This window comes from Erpetoichthys calabaricus, chromosome 13, assembly GCF_900747795.2.
Source record: "Erpetoichthys calabaricus chromosome 13, fErpCal1.3, whole genome shotgun sequence".
Classification (NCBI taxonomy): Eukaryota; Metazoa; Chordata; class Cladistia; order Polypteriformes; family Polypteridae; genus Erpetoichthys; species Erpetoichthys calabaricus.
Window position 1 is genome coordinate 103,716,442 of NC_041406.2, and position 20,563 is coordinate 103,737,004.

The 20,563-nt window shown below is 37.5% G+C and overlaps 1 protein-coding gene across 3 annotated transcripts in view; it reads right to left on the reverse strand.

Moving 5' to 3' along the window:
* The window catches only part of invs (inversin), a 200,293-nt gene that overhangs the window by 98,685 nt on the left and 81,045 nt on the right, over positions 1 to 20,563 (reverse strand). For all 3 annotated transcript variants that reach the window (XM_028817399.2, XM_028817397.2, XM_028817398.2), the window contains 2 exons: positions 2,762 to 2,935; positions 1,691 to 1,858 (listed from right to left, as the gene is read on the reverse strand). In XM_028817399.2, the coding sequence (XP_028673232.1) occupies positions 1,691 to 1,858; positions 2,762 to 2,935 (342 nt within the window). The remainder of the gene's footprint in view (positions 1 to 1,690; positions 1,859 to 2,761; positions 2,936 to 20,563) is intronic.

Here is a 20,563-nt window from a genome sequence, read left to right on the forward strand (position 1 = left end):
TGCAGAGAACTGGTTGAATTGTGGCTCTCCAATGAAAATGTCATTAACAGACATTTGGACATGAACCCAGCATATGCAGACATGAAAAGAAAAACCTGCACATAATAAATAAGACTTTATAATCAACACTCTCTGAACCCCACCTAATTAATCCCCAAACCCCATATCCACCTCACCTCCCCTCCTTATTTGCTATATATTGCCTTGGATTCCTGTCTGTCTTACCATTTTCCTCTGATGATGACTCCTGATAGGAGTCGAAAGCTTAGGAATAAAAAACTATATATAAGTAATATATTACACACACGCACACACACATATTAAATGAATGTATGTATGTACAAGGTGTGACAATTTAATTCCTGGAATGCACCTTTAAAAATATACACTTGGAACTGTACACTAGTGGCTACTATTGCCTTCAAACTACTCCCCTTGTGCATATATACACTGACTTAAACGGCGTTCCCATTTCTGGAAGCAGGCCTGGAACTCATTTTCCGGAATACTATTGAGCAGCTGTCTCACATTTTGTTACATATCAGTTATATTAGAAAATCTCCGTTCTTTCAGCACAGCTTTTAATTTTGGAAATAGCCCGAAATCACAGGGAACTAAGTCAGGTGAATAGGCAGGATGATCTAATTGGGTAATCTTTTTATGGCCAGAAAGACTCTCGCAGTGAGCGCAGCGTGACTTGGCGCATTGTCATGATGAATGATCCACTTGTCAGGCCACAATTCTGATATTTTTCGTCAAACAGAATCTCATAATCTCTTCAATACTTCCAAATAGCATTGTTGGTTGAGTGTTTGTCCCTGTTCAATAAATTCTTGGTGGACTATTCCCTTGTGATCCAAAAAACACACCAGCATGGTCTGAAACCTTGAGTGCAACATTCTGGGTTCACCATGCCCTAAAAAACCACGTGATTTCCATTATATGCTCCGTCACATCTTCTCATCCATCTTTGAACCTCTTATGCCACTCAATCTCACTCAACTTTTACATAACATCTTCACCATATGCCACTTGAAACAGTTGTAACGTTTCAGTAGCGCATTTGCCGATTTTCACACAAAATTTAATATTAAAACATTGCTCAAAATTTCGATCACCCATTTTTACGCCAAAGTATACATGCAGATATCTATTACCTTCCTAATAGCTAACTAACAACTGCCTCTCTCAGCTTGCAATTTACTCATGAATTAGTTCAAACGTGTTCAAACACGAATACTCATGTGATTTTGATACAATTACATCATAGGTGACACTACGCGGCCATTCCGGGAATTAAATTGTCATACCTTGTATGTGAGAGAGAAAAAGAGAGAGATTGTCTCTTTTGAAGGCCACAGATATCTTAATAGGTTATAGTCAATTATCACTAAATATTTATTAATGGAATAAGATTTTTTTTTGAGAAAACTGCTTCAATTTGTGATGCTGTATTAAGTGCAAAATTCATTTTAATGAATCTTTGACTACATCTTATATACAGAAAAATAAGCCAGTTAAGGAATATGACACTATTCCTATCGAAAGCATTTACTTTCTATAAAAGCAGTCTCGGTTTCAAATGACAGTTTCAAAACCTCATCAGTAATGCTTTTTTATGTGAAAATTTTAACTTTACTGTATGCCATGTAAGCACGAAATGCTAGAATTTCATTTTTAAAAAGCTTACCAGAATACATTTGACGGTATGTGTTGCTCTAGGGTCCTTATTGTTAGCTGCCCAATGCAGTGGTATCTTGCCCTCGATGTCAGGAATTCCAATGTTAGAGTCATGCTTGATGAGCAACTTGACATGTTCAGGGTTGTTGAAGTAGGCGCTCCAGTGGAGGGCAGTTTGCTGATGGATTGGCAAGGGACAAAGTTAGGACAAGAAACAAAAAAAAACATACACACAAATAAACGGCATCCATTAGTTCACTTACTACAGATGTAAACTGAGAAAATGGAACAGATCTTGGAAAGCATTTGCACCTTGTGGGATCTTACCCTCGAAACGATGCCAAGCTTGGAGAACAAACTTAAACATTGAGCAGGAAGCAGCTGAGCTCACATTCAAACACCATCACATTTTCACTTCAGATAAAGAAATATGTGACCGCCCTAGGCTCTCTGTGAAGTGCTGTTTTCAAATATACAATCACTTTGTGATGGCCTTCTGCTATTGTAAATTTTATTATGATGGTATACTATATCACTCATTGTGCAGTTAAAGAAACCCCAAAAGACATTGGAGGCAAAGGATTAAAAATTGCAGGCCTGTGATAACTGAAATTGTCCAATAAAAAACTGGATTTCACATCACATAGTTACTTTACATTGATACATATGTATTATACATCTCTCACAAAAGTAAATGGTACAAGTTCCAACAGAACAGAAACATGACCTTGGAGTATAACAAAATCAGATTAAGATCATGAAGTTGAAGACTAAACACATCTGACTGGACTTGTAGTACTGGTCAGTAAAACCTAAAAATATCTTTTCCTTGTGCCATCCTGCCATGTTTAGGTATCAGTTATCAGTATTGGATAAATGGAGGGGATACATTTCTCAAAAATCAACCTGCACTTCAGCCGTTAAATCACGACTTTCTTTTCCTCATCAGGTTACATTCATCAAAGAAAAAAGTGTCTGGAATGTTTGCATTTTTACATCATATAATAAACTAATAAAAAAAATCTCTTCTGAATACTGTACCTTAAAGTGTGAAAGACAGACTCTTGAGGGCAAAACTCACTTTGTTTTTGTCCTGAGTGTCCACCTCTCCAGGGGCCATGCACTTCAGCAGCAGGGATAAGCATTTGGGACTCTTGTGCTTTGTAGCAAGGTGCAGAGGAGTCATCTCCTCGAGGTCCTTCTGCATCCAGTTTGCTCTCCGTACCAACAGCAACTTCATAAACCGGTAATTTCCCTGCAGGCACACATAAGGTCATTTTTACTAACTTAGGTAGCAGAGCTGCAGTCTTTCATACAGGTGACTATGCACTTAAGCTGGACAAGCAGAAAACAACAGTGGCATGAAAGGGGCTGAAACAGGAGTAACTTTGCCAACTTCCACACCTGGAACTGATTTGCATTAGTTTATAAGGTCTGTGAATCAGACGGTTAAACCTTTGGAAATATTTTTCTTAATAATTAACAGAGTAAAAACTAAAACATTAGGACATAAGGCATGTTGTGTTAGGGTATGTGAGAGTATCAACATCTCTAGTCAGGCAAAACTAAAAATAGGAAAGGCCATTTAATAAGGGATGGTACTATTAGTTCAACAAAGTAGAACATTGCAAACAATTTGACAAAAGCAGGCCTTTCAGCCAAACAAAGCTTGCCAATCCTATCAAGTCAAGATCAGAAGGTCTCTAAAGTCTTACTCACTACCATACTGCTTAGTCATTTATTCTATATGTCTATGACACATTGCATGAGGAAAAACTTTTTAATGTTTTGAGTGAAGTTTACCCATAACAAGTTTCTAACTGTGCGTCTGTGTACTTTTTGAACTCATTTTAAAGTAATGGTCTGGATCTATGGTACTAATTCCTTTCATAATTTAAAAAACTTTAATCATCTCACCTTTTAAATGTTTAATCGTAAAAGGTTCAACTCCTTTAATCATTCCTCAAAACTCATACTATGCAGTCCTGGAATCAGCCTAGTCACTCTTTTCTGGACTTTCTCTAGTGCTGCTATGTCTTTTTTGTAATATGGAGACCAAAAAGAGTTATACAGCTTAAGCATAACCTTCTTTGACTTAAGCTCCACACATCGTGCTATATAACCTAACATTCTATTAGCCTTCTCGATGGTTTCTGAACACGGTCCTGTTGTTAAGTAACAAGTTCAGCATGACTCCCAGATAATTCTCTAAAGGTGTACTTTCTGTATTCAAATTTAACTTTTCTACTTCCTATGTGAAATACCTACATTAATTTACATGTGATCTCAAAGACAGTCAAGATTCTGTCATCTGAGAAAATCCAGATGGGTGAGACAATGGGACACATTAGTAATAAGCCAACAAAGTAAGCCACGTGGATAGAGCTCTCGTCTTTCGGTAGTTTTGTTATATTCTTGGAGGACACTGCATAAGGTTCATTTACAGTGAACTGTAAATCCACAAATAAATAGGGAAATACACACCATATCATATGTAAGTATTGAGTTATAAAACGTTGCATGTTTAAGAAAATACCTTGAGATATACTTATATCTAACTGCAGCAACCTTCCAACAAACTTAATTCAAAGAAAGAAAGACAGAAAAGGCAATACAAGATATGCAGAAAGATAGATAGACAGACAAATAAACGCTATTATTTTCAGAAACAAGCTCAGTTAACATTTGCTTCCTACTGTATAGCATCTTTCATATGGAATGTGTTAGTGAGCTCTTAAGAAATAAAACTCCTTCAGCAATCTAATGAATGACTTTTGTAAAGCAAAGTTTGATTGCAGTACCCATCCCCTGCCACTCACTGCTGATACTGAGGGCTCTGCCCTGGAGAAGGCTTCCCTTCACCATCAGATGAGCCACTTTCACAACTCATTTAACAAGCTATGCTTGCTGGCAAGTTTTATTTTTGTGCCAAAACGCAGATCTTCCCCTTTCAGGAGGAATAAAGGCTGATTTCTGACAGCCTCCCAGTTCTGACAGGGGTGCTCTGCTACCCATCCTCCCTATTCTGAATCCAATTAGACCACTAATCCCCCAGATGAAAGGCCCAGCTTCTCATGTTCCTCATGACAACGACAGCTATTGATTACTTGTCACTATAGCTAACACCCTCGCCGCTGAGGCCTCCCTGACAAGAGGCAAACCTTTCAAATTAAACAGCACCTTACTTGCCCCATAAGCCAAATGGCACAACGTGTAAAGGCTAATAAATGGTATAAAAATGAACAAATCATAACATTATGACAGGCTGATCGTTGGCAGTAGCCAGGCATTGTGGACCTGCTGCTCCAGTCAGACTGTTCTCCTCCCCCAACTCCCTCGCTCCTGTTCCAATGCTGACTGAATTAAAGGGCAGAACAATTAAGGAATCCGACCAGCCGAGATAAGCCAGGCTGCAACTATCAGCAAGGGACGTGCTTGTCAATAGGAGAAGGGAACTCTGTCGATAGGATCCTTGAGGGCCTAAACTGCACTGCCACAAAGCATCCACTAGGTGGCACTGCTACTCTGTTTCGGTCAGCCCTTAATCCTGCAGCAACAAGTCTACATAAAGGCAGCACTTTTAAAAATGGTCTTAAAACTCCAGTGTCGTCTTAAGTGCAAGTTATCTTTTTCCGAGTTAGAAGAATCAGTTCTTTACACAGGGGTACAGGGGGCTTTAGGTCCACACAAATTCTTTACTGTTCAACATAAAAAGGAACTAAAATGCCTTACATGTTTAAAGTGGGTCATTCACAGAAATGAATCCTAATCTTGGTGGGGTGGATAATGAAATCTATCTTATTGTCCTCAGTTGTGCTTGTTTAAGGTCAGCAGTTTGCTATCATTTCTGGAGAGGAAATGGGCGTGACTTAATAACAGTTGCAAAGGGTGTATTGCTTAGTATTCATTAGTTCTAGTACCAGTTTTTTTTCCTCCAATGCCATAAGGATTAAAAAGAAACTACATGAGTTTTTAAAAAAAAAACAAAAAAAAAAACAATCATCTCACACTCATACTTTAGCATCACTAGTGTAAATCATGTGGCTAAGTATGAAAGCTTCATGGGCCAATGTTTCCTGGTCGCAGACTTAACCTGTTGAATACATATTTCATTTGAAGAATGCTTCTGGTTGTTCATCATTAAAAACTTTGAGGAACAATGTTATTATCTTAGTTAAAATATGGCATATAATTTACTACCTAATATATTACATCCCATGGCAAAAACAAAAAGCAGCTATACTCAGTGAATTGAATAGTACATAGGCTATTATCTCCAGGTCATGGCACAAAAAGGAAAGCATCTCAACTCAAGAAAAATAAAAGTGAAATCTGTGAACTGGATTGAGAAATGGGGGACCTGGAAGGTAGAAGAACTACTTTAGATCTACTGGGCATTGAGAAAAGACTGATAGAGACTTTCAGTGGAGATGCTCTAATTTTCCAGTTCCACCAATGTGATTTTACCTCCTAGCAGCCATGGTGTGTCTACATCATGCTGGTAAGCAGGAGAAGCCATTACAAAGCTTAATGAAAAGGAGAAGCTTGAATGTTTGGACTGGCAGCGTTTCAGGGACTGACACCAGGACAGACATTTACAGAGTTGGAGGTATCAAGCTAAATGAGCTTCACTGAGAGTAGAAATACCGGTAAGTACAATTTCTCATTAGGAATCAGTTTAAAAAGGTACACTGACAATGAAAAGTATTCTGTGGGTTTACTTTCTGAATTCATAAGAGACCAACATCACATTCCAGAGAATTTTAAAATGTGAAAGTTTTCTTAAATATTTTTTTAAACCTTTTTTAAATAATCGAGTGCCATTAATCCATGGGGTACATGGAGCAAGGAGACGTTATAAGAATAAAAGCTTGGGACAAGCAGTCATATATCTGAAGAACAGTGAAGTATCTTGAGGGTGGAGACCCAAGCCAGTCATTCCTTTCATTGGTATACTGTGGTATAATATTGATGGGCATGGAGAGAAGCTCAAACATAATGGCTACTATCAAGAAGAGATCTTGAGTTGGGTATCAACGGGATTCAACATGAAGCAAAGTTGGCAAACATGATGAGTTTCAGGCAGCATATGGATGCTCATAAAGAGGAAACAGCATGCAGCCAGAAAAGCTGGAAAGATCCAGAAGGAACAGGCTCCATTTACACTTCCATACAGTAGTTCAATTCTTTTCAGGAGGATGATGTGATCAGGAGAAATTGGTCCAAGGGTAAGCACATAAATTAGGCATTGCTCATAATATGAGAGTGAGAGAGACACATGCCTATTATAACAAAGAGGTCAGAAAAAAATAATACTACAGTGGCAACTACATTTACATTTTACATTTATTTGCTCAGTAGACATTTTCATCCAAAGCAACTGTGCTACAAGACAAGGTTACAAAATTGATCACCACAAGTGAAGAGTCTAGAAGTAGACACAAGCGAGTTGTATTTCCCAGATTATAAAAACCTAACAGCTAATATCAGTTAGACAGAAACTCCCCAAACAAGGGAATCTTCAAATGCTTCTAAAACACATTCAGGGAGAGAGAATCTCAGAAGTGACATGTGCCCATCATGGCTGGTTGAACACCAGACGTGATGCTACATTTTAAACAATCTGCAGCAGCTTGGTGACACATGCCAGTACTCCTACTCCTGCCAGGAGAAAGCTGTAGTGGTCCAGACGTCACAGGGCTGGGAATTGTGCTGCATATTCTGTGAGATATTGTCTGATCTTGTGGATAAGGTATACAATGAATCTGCAAAACTGAAAGAGCACAGCACCATGGTTCCTAAAGAACAAGTGATCACTGATCACTACCCCAAAGTTGTGTACCAACTTGATAGATGTTAGCGATAATAAGCCAAGCTGAACAGAGATTAAAACTGTGTTTTACTGTGTGCCACTATGTTATGCAGTAAAATCTTTAGCTGCAGGGTTACAAAGTTCTGGAATGGTTTACTTGTAGATATGAGGGATGCCAAGTCAGTATCAGAATTTAACATTCAGCTGAACAGGCATTATTTTTTAACATGTCCTATTCACATTACAGTTGTTGGTATGGCTGTTCCTGATGTACTTTTCTTTGTCCTCCCAAACATTGTCTGAACTATCATTATCCTCTTTAATAAAACCCCTGTGTGCATCCATGTGTCCGTGTGTGTGTGTCTTCTGGTGAAGTGCGCATGCGCGAGACACTCTTTAATAAAGGACATCATTGCTGGGGAGAGTGCTGATTGAATAATCGCAGCCAAGGCGGAAGTACAGGGAAGGGCGGAATGAGTGGCAGAGTCACCGGCCTCTAGCAGATGCTTCAAAGGCTGCCTGACACGTCACACAAGACACAGAGGGCAGGACCTATAAAATATCGCGCGGCCGATCTAATCAGATTTCGGTAAATGGGGTAAGCAACATCTTCTGGAAGAATGATCAGCTCAGCAAGTAATCAACAACAAAAGAAAGGCTGAAAGACAAAGAAAAATAAGAGAAAATAGATCGATTTAAGAAAAAGAAAATAAGCGTCAGAAAAACGCTAAAAGAGAAAGACTCAGAAGAGCAAATAGATCTATAGAAGAACAAGAAAATGACCGTAAAAAAATTCTCAAAGAGAAAGACAAAGACGAGCAAATAGATCTATTGAAGAAGAGGAAAATGAGAGTCAGAAAAATGCCAAAACACACAGAGCTAAAGCTAAAATAAAGAGAGGCAGGATAAGAAATCTTCAAACAGACACAACACATCAATCAACAGCCACAGAGGAGAGGATAAATGTAATATTAATTATACTTACTGTATTGTCATATACATTTCTATTTTATTTTTATTATTATTTTACATTTAATATAGACTATACATACTAATGTTTATGCACTACTGTTCTAGCGCCCGTTATTGTAACGGGCTTAATGTCTAGTTTCTGTTGTAATTCATAATCCCTTACTAACATATTCCTCTATTCTTTTTTTAAGCATTTTATTGATTTTATTAAAATCAAATAACATTCCATACAAGCAAGTCAAGTTTAACAGAACTAGGTTCAAAACATATCAACCCCCACCCATGAGAAAGAGAGCCAGGCCAACAAAGTAAAACTTTAAACTAGTAATAACAAGTAAACAGATAAATTAATAGTTGAATAAAAACAAAATAGAATTAAAAAGGGGAGAGAATCCACATATTCCTCTATTCTTAACTCTTCTCAGTGTACTTCCCAGAACTTTGATGATTGTTCAACATCAAATTTGTTACCCCTCTTAACATTAAAGCAGGACCTCCCTGTCACTGGCAGAAATTGGATCACTAGTGACAGAACACAGTGTCAGACCAGATGCTGTTGAAGCCACAACAAGCATGGACAACTTACTGAGCTGCACATTGCTCAGGGTGGTGCTGGGGAATAGTCTACCTAAAGCCAATGGCATATTATACAACTTCTATTTGGAGGGGATGTCAAACTTCTCATCATCTAGAGGATTTCATATTAGACGACTAGGCAATCACAGGGCATGACAAACTACACAGCTCGAATGTTTTTTCTGTATTTTCATTATATTTTGCACAAGACAAAAACAAAGAAACTTAATACAGGACACATCAAAGCATATCCTCTTTCTGATTGTACCTCACTTTAAAAACAGCTGTTCCAACAAAGAAAGAAAGACATGCTGGTGCCTAAGGCTATCGATTAGTTTATAACCTGGGCATCTGGGACAAGTTGCTAAATTGGTTTACAGCCTGGAATAGGAAGACATGCCAGTAGTACTAAGCAACATCAAAAGTTTTGTTTGGGAAAACAGATGAGTGAATTCATTCATTATATTGACAGCCAGCCAATCGGAATATCCAATAATCACATCTTGCAAAACCCCCCCGATAGAATTTTATAATAAATATATCTCGGCTGAAGAACGACATCAGAAGAAGAGAACACAGCGACCTCAATGTGTGGCCGTTTCCATCTGATCGTCAGAAAAGCAACTAATGAACAACTATGAGTGCTAGATCACAAGCCGCCTGCGACATTCATCCTTGTCACCTTTACTTTCTTATATGCTTTTTTTTTAAGACTATATATATCCAGACTTTACTCTCAGTCTTATTTTCTATTATTCTTTGTTCTACTGGTATTATTATTCTTGTAATAAATACCATGTTGCTTTTAACTTTCTATGCTTAGGGTCTGTGTGTATGTGTATATCTGTGTATGTGTGTGATAATCTTAAGGTGTGACAATAGACCAACCGGGTAACGAATCTGATGAGTACACTCAACCATACCACGATAATACATCAACCTTCAAGCACAGTTTCACATTTCCAAAGTATCACAAGCTCTCTACCTTTAAAAACAGCCAACAACGTGCTGCCTGACAGAGCCAGTTTTTTGATAATATTTTACAGCTATGCCAAGTTCAAACATAATCTTAGCTCTTTTTTAATTTTTCTTTTTTCACTGTGTCATTGTATGTAAAACACAAGGCCGCAGTCAAATGAGCCACTCTTATTTTTAAGGACCAAAACAGCTATGATCCTTATTCCTTGTTGCAGCATGCTACACATTGTACTTCAGCTCTCACACACACAGCCCACCCCTACAACTTCAGTCTGTTTGATTTTGTCAGGGCAAGTCACAGACTGGTTGGATTCAGTCGCTGGGGTCTGTGACTGAAAATCACCAGAAAAATCATGTAATGTGTCAGGGTCTTGAACTCCCAGAGAAAAATCCCCTGAGGATTGCAGGCAATACAGTTCATTTTCTATATTAAAAAAGCAGAGTTTTGTAACCCCCCCCCCCCATTCTTCTACAACCTGCCAAAAAACATGTACTTTAAGAATCATACACACTATAAGCAGATCACATACTGTACAGTATATAATGATTGTTACATAGTTGTTTTTGTATTTTATTAGTTTATTAATTGTGTATTTGGTGGCACTCCTGCCTCATAGTTACAGGGGTACTAAATTCATTTCTTGGCTTTGTCACTGTATTCTTTCTTTTTTCATATTACCATCTGACAATCCATTTTATATTCTGAAGGAAGTGAGCATGACAACATGTAAAGTTCAAACTCTGGGGCAGTAGTATTAACACCACCTGAAAAACTGTCACACCCAGCACCTGAAAAACTGTCAAACCCAGCACCTGTATGACATACACTATGTAAATATAAATACTGGTAAACACATGCTGGGAAAAGAAAATATGCTTAGAAATTATGCTTGCGCTGTGGCTCATCTTTTCTGAAAAATAAATAAATAAATAAATACACACACACACACACACATACATTTCCTTTTAAAGCTTGTATTCACCATTTTCTATTTTCAGGACTCGCTTTCACACAGCACTTCCCTTTTGTTTTGCTCCTATACAGGTGGTGACAAAGCTTTTCAAATCAGAAATGGAAATGGCTTTTATCCAAGGAGAATCAGTATACTGTTTTTTTTTTTTTCATCAGTATGCTGCTGCTGGAGTATGTGAATTTCCCCTTGGGATTAATAAAGTATCTATCTATCTGTAAAGTAGATTTCAAAAATAAAGTGAAGAGAAAAGAAAGAACTGATGGCAGAGGCAAGGGCATAACAGCAAAGATGAAACTTTTGTAGTTTTGACTGACGTTGAGAACTCTGAATGACTAGGTTGCTAAATCCATCCACTTTTGAGACCTGATCTTTACTAAGAGGAGAGGCCAATGATGACAGCAATAGGCATACTGACGATACCAAACCTTCATTTGATTGGAATAGTAAAAAATATGATTGAAATCTATAATCACTTAATAATTCTGAAGCACTGTGTTGCCCCCTTTGAATTCAAACAAGAAGAGATATAAGGTGTAACGCCTGTGATGGAAATTTTTAGTAATGTTTTTGAATTAATAGACCAGGAAGTAAAATGCCAAAAAAATCATAAACAGGAAATTGGTATTCCACAAACTAGAATGCTATACCTAAATATGTGTCAGGAAAACAAAGCAGAGAATTGCTAACCAGAACTTCTAAAATATCAATGAAGAAGAATGCTGGAGAGTTTGTATGAATCCATAATCATGGACAACTAAGAAGTGCATTTTGCTGACTGTTCTACTGGGGCAGCAGTAATGTCACATTTTGTGTGCTTCTGGTCACTGTCTCAATGTGACATGGTGACTACCAGTGGAAAATCACTCAGTGAAATAATTTTACAATATAATACAATTGATTGCACAGTATAAGAATATTCAATCAGGAACATTAATTTATATTTATCATATACACAAATAAATGTAGAGTCAAATGAACATGAAATTGAATAATAATTAATATGAAACTAAATACAGTGGGTTAAATGAAGAAAACATGCTGCATATGGGGTAGATAGGCAGACTGGTACAGAGGTGGCTAAATGCTTCTGTGCATGTCGACCTTTGCAGATCTAAGGTTGAGTGTGTGTGTCTGTCTGTGTTCATTTCTTTTTCTTCATTCATGTATGAGCTCTTGGGGGAAAACAAGCTGTCGGCTATCTTCACTTATGAATTTCTAATGAACCTCCAAGTATGTGTATATTTAAATAATGTATCTCAAATCCTACTTGTGCAAAGATTTTGCAAATCAGTAAGCTTGATCCTATGACTAAATGGAACAGACACAATTTAAGAAAAAATCCTCTTAAGTTAAACAATTTGTATGGAGTTATCGTTGGTCATACAGTAGATCAAAGAATTTTTGCATGATAACGAAATACGTACTGGACCAAATCAGACAAAAACAATTGGCCTAACAAACATGGTGGAACTTGTTTGAAAAAGATCAGTCAGTTTTTTCAGAAGTCATCATTGTACATAGGCTTCCGCAGACACCAGGCTAAAGTCACCTTTTCTCAAAGTTTTGAACATTGTAGAATCAAAATCTGAACTTTATGTGATAACAAATGTTTGACTTCATCACCACACTTCTACTTACATATCAGTAAAAATATGACATAAATCAAAATAGAAAACAGATACTGTATTGTCATAAAAAATTGAGAGAACAATTAACCAAAACACTTAAATGACATTCAAAATGTGAAACAAGCAATTCGACTTTTTACATCAGGAGAAATAATAATGGATAACCAAAAAAAAAAAAAAAAAACGCTTCTAAAACAGATCTTTAAAATAAAACAAATGAAATGTGATAATCTTCTTTGGCCACTGACTTAAAGGATGATGATATATCTAGGCTCCAAACACAAACACCACTTGAATCCAACCAAACACTAACCAAAGCTTTCCCACCAAGTATACTTCCTGAAAATTCAGGCACCCAATAAACGGGTTGAATCCATCCAAAGTGCAGAGGAATATCTATTTAATAATTGTAACTATCGACAACTATTTCATCATAGAGCCAAAACCAAAACAGATACAGTACATATAAAGACAACACTTATAAAATACATACTAATTTTAATGATGGATGGATAGATAGAACTTAATTGCCTGTCAATATAAACTTAAAGTTTACAGTTGTACCATTACAAGCTGATCAGTACAGCCAGCTTTAAATACTGCCAGGATGTTTTTCTCAACTGTATGTTTCTAATTTTCTTAACATTTATTTGATTCTTTTTGTAAAAATGAACCTCCAGTTAGTACTCAAGCACTCATTTTCCAATTTATCTTGAACAGTCCCTGCGTTACATTTCTAGGTAGTGTTTCTTCTTCCAGACTAAAAGGGGTTCAGTGCCGTGTGTAAGATACACCATATTGCTCTTTTGCACAATTCTACTGTTGCTACAGCATGTCTTTTTCTTATACGTACTTGCAAACAGAATACCTAAAACAAACCTGCATGTAACCACCGCGCAATGTAAAAGCAAATATACATATATTAATTTGTTTTTGCAAGTGATACTCCAGATCTGGGATGGTGAAGTGACATGATGATTAGTGTTTGTACATGATTTATTCATGAGACTGGGTACATATCCCTGCCTAATAATTATCTGGATGCAAGTAGCAAATTCCTCCTGTATCCATATGGGTTTTCGTATTATATCTGAAAAAAGTTTGCCCCTGGCCCACCTCAACCCTGTAACTGGATCAATTGATTTCATATAATGGATACATCGTCCAAATGTGGTCTTATTAGTGTATAATGGAACTTCAGAATTCCTTGTACTGTCTGCAACATGCAGTACAGTAGACCCCCGCAAAGTCGTGGTTCAGGGTTCGCGGACTCAGTCGTTTGCAGATTTTTCCTTACAACCTAACTATTAATTGTTAGCGGAAAGTGCAAATATCCTCCGCAATTTTTTATGGCTTTTTTCGTGGCAATACTGTGCTGTAGAGAGCACAGGAAGCAACCGCTGAGGGACACACGGTTTGGTATGGTGAAAGTAGCCAATCTGAGAGCGTTATTCATTTCTCCTTGCTGCTGATTGACTGCTGCCCTGTGACGCGTCTCTAGGTGAGTGGGTTTACCACCGCTGAAGGAAACGCGGTTTGGGATGGTGAAAGTAGCCAGTCCGAAAGCATTATTCATTTCTTCTTGCTGCTGATTGACTGCTGCCCTGTGACGCGTCTCCAGCTGAGTGTCCTCGTGTTTTCCATGTTGTTATTGTATTCATTTTGTTATTCTTAAATGCACAAGATGTCGCCGAAACTGAGTCTAAGCACCAGAAGAAGTTTAAAGCTACTGGATTTGCTCTGGGAACTAAAAATGTATGCTGCAGTAGCGCACCACTATGGCATTAATTAAAGCACCGCACGCTACATAACGAAGAACGAAGCAGCGATCTAGAGTACCTTATCTGTAAGTTTCTGTGATAGTGCCAAAAAGGTAACGACCGTAAGGAATAAAAATATCGTCAGGATAGAATCTGCCTTGGCATTGTGGATCACCGACTGAAGGAAGAAGAACATCCCCTTGGACGGTAACATCATCCGTGAGAATGCATGGAAATTTTAGCAGCAGTTCGCTACAGGAGACAATGTAGCAACTTCCCATCACAATGTTCCTGAAACCTATAAAGAAAATCCAGCACGAAACCCCACCAGAAAAAGGCCCATCCAAAGATACAACTCCTCCTGATGTGCTTGAAGAAGAGGCGCCACCCGAGGAGTTTTAAATCCTCTGCATCGTACTATGTATTTACTCTACTTATAACAAAGAAAACGACAGCACATACCAAAGAAAATGCGCGTGCATGAATTACAGTACATATAGCGGTAACATCGGTATTTTACATTCTAGCACTGCGGGAGACATAGCAGTACAGTACTGTACAGTATATGGGTTTACCTTTACATTCTGTTTTTAGGTAATGTATTAAGGTAATTTTAGGTAATATATTAATGTATTAAGCTGAGTTTGCAATGAAATTAAAGTGCTTTGGGGGCATACTGTATTTAGGGTTTAAACTATAAAAATAGACATTTAAAAGGCATTTTTTAACTACATCCAAAAGTCGCGGTTTTTCACAATTCGTGGGTGCTCTAGGAACGTAACCCCCACAAATTTTGGGGGTGTACTGTATAACCTAATATTTTGCTTTCCTGTTTGACTGCTTCTTCATGTTTCCTGGAGGATAAGAATGTTACAATCATTCATTTTATATTGATGATTAATGTTCCTTTTACTTACATGTAAAACTTCATACCCTTGTCTAAATGAAATTCAACTTTTTGAAGAGTGCCCATGTCTTTCTTGAAACATCTCTGTTGCTTCCTCATTATTTGCCTTTAGCAAATTTAATTTCTTAAGTAAATAAAAATACTGAGAGTTTGAAAAGTTCCTAATATTTTTGACAGAATGGAAGAAAAGTGAACTGAGCTTCCAAAAAGCACAGCAAAGAGGATCTGACAGGATAAGAGCAAGAAAGGCCACACAACAGAGACATCCAGAAATGTCAACTTAAAGTGCCCACCCACTAATACTGAAGCCCTTAGTAAATGCAAACAAAATGGACTGTGAAAAAATGCATCTGTTTATCCTTTTAATCTTTCATTCAAAATATTAACAAAAATCTAAACATTAATTGAAGTAAAATAATTGAAAGAAGAAATAAATTCACAAGACAAATATTTTTCTCAAGTATGTGTATGCCACAATTATTGGCACCCCTAGAAAGTCATAGGAGGAAAGTCTTACTTGAAATATTCCCACTTCGTATTTTACATTTTTAACTTCATCTGAGTGAGCAGGAACACTTAAGTGGTCAGCTAGGACTTCCTGTTTCACTAGAATATAAATATGAGGTGACACAATGACCAAGTTCCCTTAATCATCCATAATAGGAAAGACCTGAGAACACAGTGATGATGAGCAACAAGAATGTTAAACTTTTTACAAATCAGGAAATAACTATTAAGAAAATAGCCACATTGTTTAAAATGCCCACTTCCACTATTACGGCAATAATGAACAAATTTAAAGCAACTGGATAGGTTAAGAATTGGTCAGGAAGAGGATGTGTCTGTATTGATCCCATGGACAGGTGGATAGTTCCAGTGGCCTAAGAAACTCCAATGATCACAGTTGGAGAACTGCAGAGGTTAGTTGGGCCTGGGGATCTAAAAAAAAGTCTCCAGAAACTATGATCAGATGCCACCTACATAACTCACAAGTTGTTTGGGAGGGTTGCCAGAAAAAAGAATTTGCTGTCATCAAACAACAAGCCCAAGCACCTACACTTTACCAGACATTAATAGAACTTTCAATGGGATCATGTTTTATGGTAAGGAGATATAAAATTGAACTTTTTCGCAACAAACACCAGAAGTGGGTTTGACTACCTCTGCCAGGGTGCTTAAAACTACGGCATGGTTGGATCCTCCAGCTTGACAATGATCCAAAGCAAACCTCAAAATCAACATAAAAATGGCCTAGTGGATCAAGGTTTTGCCAAGCCCATCCTAGTCACCTGCCCTAAACCCCCTTGAAAACTGCGATGAACTGAATAAGAGAGATTATAAGTGTGGACCTTGGAATCTGAAGGATCTAGAGATATTCTATATGGAGGAATGGCCAAAGATCCCTTGCTATGTGGTCTCCAGCCTCATTAAGCATTCGAAGAGAAGAATCCAAGCTGTTACCTTGGCAGAGGGAAGCAGCATAAAGTATTAAATGAAGGAGTGACAAAAATTGTTTTATGATGAGACTTTCTTTGTCCTTTCAATTACTGTTGTTTTCAAATATTTGAAATGAAAGCTCAAGAACATAAACAACAAATACATTTTTCATAGCCCATTTTGCCTTTATTTATCAAGATTGCCCATGTCAGTGGAGGACACTGTAATGAAGGGCACAACACACCAGAATGCTATCAGCAGACAGGAAACTTTCACAGACTTGCAGGGTGGGAGCTTCCCCACTAAGAAGTCTCACAAATGTCTCCATGAATAGCTTAACAGGTAGATGGCAATGTGGACCACACAGAATCTGTTTTGTTCAATTACAAGAACAAGGCGGCTGGTTCAATCCGTGCCACTTGCTCACTCATTGTGTGAACATAGGCAAATGGCTCAGCCTGCCAATGTTTACTTTGTATAGAATGAAAATGGAAGTGAAAATGACTGCACTTGTTCTTATAAAGTACTTTGGCATGGTAGTCACTATAAGCAGGTAATATATAAAATAAAGCCATTTTAAATTGATTGAAAATTGATTGACAAGTGCAGTGTCACCAAAGCCACTGAGAGGCATCTGTGGTACATATATAATGTGATGCTATTAAAAATGTTTAGCAAATTTTTTGACTGGGCTGTTGGAAGAGAAGAGAGAAACAGACATAGAAATGTCAATCTGAAGGGCAGCATGAGAGGGGTAATGTGCCAACTGTAACTGCATTATAGAATTGGCCGTGAGTGCAATAAGTACAGCGGACAGTGTGATACTTTTTCTGCCAAGCCCAGTGGGGGAAATTCAGAATTTCTGTGTTTTTCTTTATGTGTGCCCTGTTCTCTCCTTTGTTAAGCCCAGGCCCCAGGAGATGCGTACTTAAAACAAAGAGTTGGCTTGTGTCCACATTTTGTCAACCAAAAGAGTAGCCTACTGCACTACTGCCTTTAAAATCTTTTAGCTTTCCGATATATTACCCCCAGACACTGGCAACAACTGTGAGAGAATTAAAAGAAAAAAGAAACTGGATCAAGGACCGACATTATAAATCATGATGAGCTTAGTGACATGAGGTGGACAAGGCTGTTCCCAATTAGGGAGGAAAGCTAGCTTGTGCATTTTTCCTCTTTAATGGGAAATCAGGCTATAAAAACAAACTGTTTGGTCTGGATGCCAGGTCAGAAGCAGAACAGCAAATCATACACTTACAGTAAGCAGCTTCAAAAAAAAATAACCAGCCCCTCTTTTACTTTTTTTTTCTTTGATCCAGGCCTATTTATCAGCCCCACCACCCTACCAGCTGATATTAGTTTAACTACTTAATTAAGAGACTCAAAACCAGATTAAAAGATGGGCCTCTTTCTAAACATGACAAAGGTGACTTAAGTGCCATTTCAAGCATTAGTTCTACAAAAGAAATGCATACTTCCATTCTCAAAGAAAACAAAATGCTGCTGACTGTAAACAGGTGCCTTGTTCAAAGTAGTGTTTAGAAGGTGCAGGAGGATTCTAAAAGCCAAAAGCAGGGTGTTTATTTTACAAAGGACACTACAAATCAGTTTTATTTTGAAGGAGCTGATCAACCAATGTCTAGGTTGGGTAATCTAAATCAGAGCTGTCAGGTCACACACATTTCCTTACTCTGTCTTCAAACCCACAATGCAGAAAACCAATCTGAATGGGAGTCAGTTCATCATCATGTCCAAACACATGCTTTAAATCGAGTGATGTGGACTTGGTCATATAAAATATGTCAAACAGCAGAAAGCATTTTCAAAGCTTTGCAGGGCTTTGTCCAATTTGCTACTTTAAACCTCTGTGCCCTCAACCAAAGAAAGACAACGCAAAACAAACACCACTGCAAACCAGTTGGAAAACAATGGAAACTCACTGCTAATTAAGCACAGTGTTTAAAATTGGAGCTTCCACTTACTGGTGGTGTTCCAGCTTAAATTTCTATTCCCTTTGGAAATCAATCCAGTTTATTTTAATATTGTGCATTTTCTACTGACAAGGTCTGAGCACTTTACAGATACAATACAGTTAACTCTTTCTAAGGAGTCTTGTGTCTATGAGCTTGAGCCTGGTTTAAGGTTTTCGATTTCTCAACTCTGTTTCTTGAATTTCCACAAATGTATTTTCTTACAGTGGTTGCCAAGTCACTAAGTAACAAATCTACTAATAAAACCTTGTCACAGTCAGCTCTTAGTCACCCTCATTTCTCATGTTGTGTGGAAAAAAGCAGGCAGTGCTAGGAGTGCATCCATTAGGTTCTTAGTATTTTTGGCAAATGAACTAGTGCCTGGAGATGGTGACCATTGTGCCCAAGTTTTGGCATGTCAGTCCTGCTAATCATAGTTAGCCTCTCAGCATGGAACATTTGGTGTTGCTGAAAAATTTTTTAAGTAGTCTGGAACATTTAATTAAGCTGAAAAAATAAGAAGATAAACAGGATGTACACAAAGTACACCACAAATTGCACTACACCATAGTGGAGCCATCCTAAGTGGTGTCCCAAACTGTTCAGAAGTGGCCCAGCTGTAGCATAAAATTGCAGAAGAGATACTACTTTATAAACCAACTTATCCATTCAGTAATGTTCTGGTGCAAAGACATAGCAAAGAAAACTACAAAGGAGCAAAAATGACATTAATACATAAATGAGAAATCTATGCATTCTTCTATGTGTAACAAAAAATATGGTGTAGTAAATGTATTGTGTGTGCATGTTTTGTGGTAACTATAAGTAAAAACAACTCTTAATAATAATAATAATCTACCTCCCCACCCCCATGCTGTCTGGGAAGGGCATATACATTTTGAAAAGCACCTCAGAAAGGGCACAGCATACCACTGACTGGTATGGTTGTAAATTTTGAGGAGCTCAGCTAGTTAAGCAAATGAAAGCTGTGTGTCATCAACATGCAAAAGACACAGCTATCCTGCAGCAAGCATCAGAGTGTTATTTTTGCATTTTTTATTTTATATTCCATTATATGTAAACTTATTAAATATATTTTAAGGGCGTTAAAAGAAACATAAGGCATTTTCATATGCCTCCTAAAACTATATAAGAAATAATGACAAACATTCTTGTAAATGATGATACACCTTGGATTTCTAAGCTTTACATTACTAGAAGATAAGTTTTGAAATGTATTTTTGAAGCACTTACAGAAAACACAAAGTAATGATGGAGACCTCTCAAATTATTCATATTTAGGCTATTATTGCCTATTTTATAGTATAACAGAAGTCTAAAGAACCCGATATTACATAATTGTTTTGTACCACCACCCCTTTACTATTAGTTCTTCAAAAATGGCTAACAATGAACTTTTTGATAACCATAATTTGCATAGTGCTGTTTTTATGAACTCCCCTTGCTAATACTCCTCTTTTTCTTTGCATAAGCTTCTATATAATGCCCTCTAAACCTTCAGAATAATAATTTTTGAGTAACAGAAGATAAAAGTTTCAGGCAAACTATTGTAAACCAGAATCAGAGGCCTCACCATAGTCTTTGTGATTTGCAGAGAAGCCTAGTGGAGGATACTTGAGTAATTGAAGTCAGATCCTCACAAAGCACTAGCCATCATTCAGGCTCTATCAAAACAAGTCCAGCCTCAATTCTAGTAGGATTTGAAGTCTGTAAATTGCACTGCTAGTGGCTGGGTGAGTGGGTCTGGGGGAAGGGCAGGTCTGCTTTTTCGTGCAAATACCAAATCACTTCTTTGACGCAGGAACGTTTTAAACCTGACCGCAACTCTTTATTTTAAAAAAGGCTTAG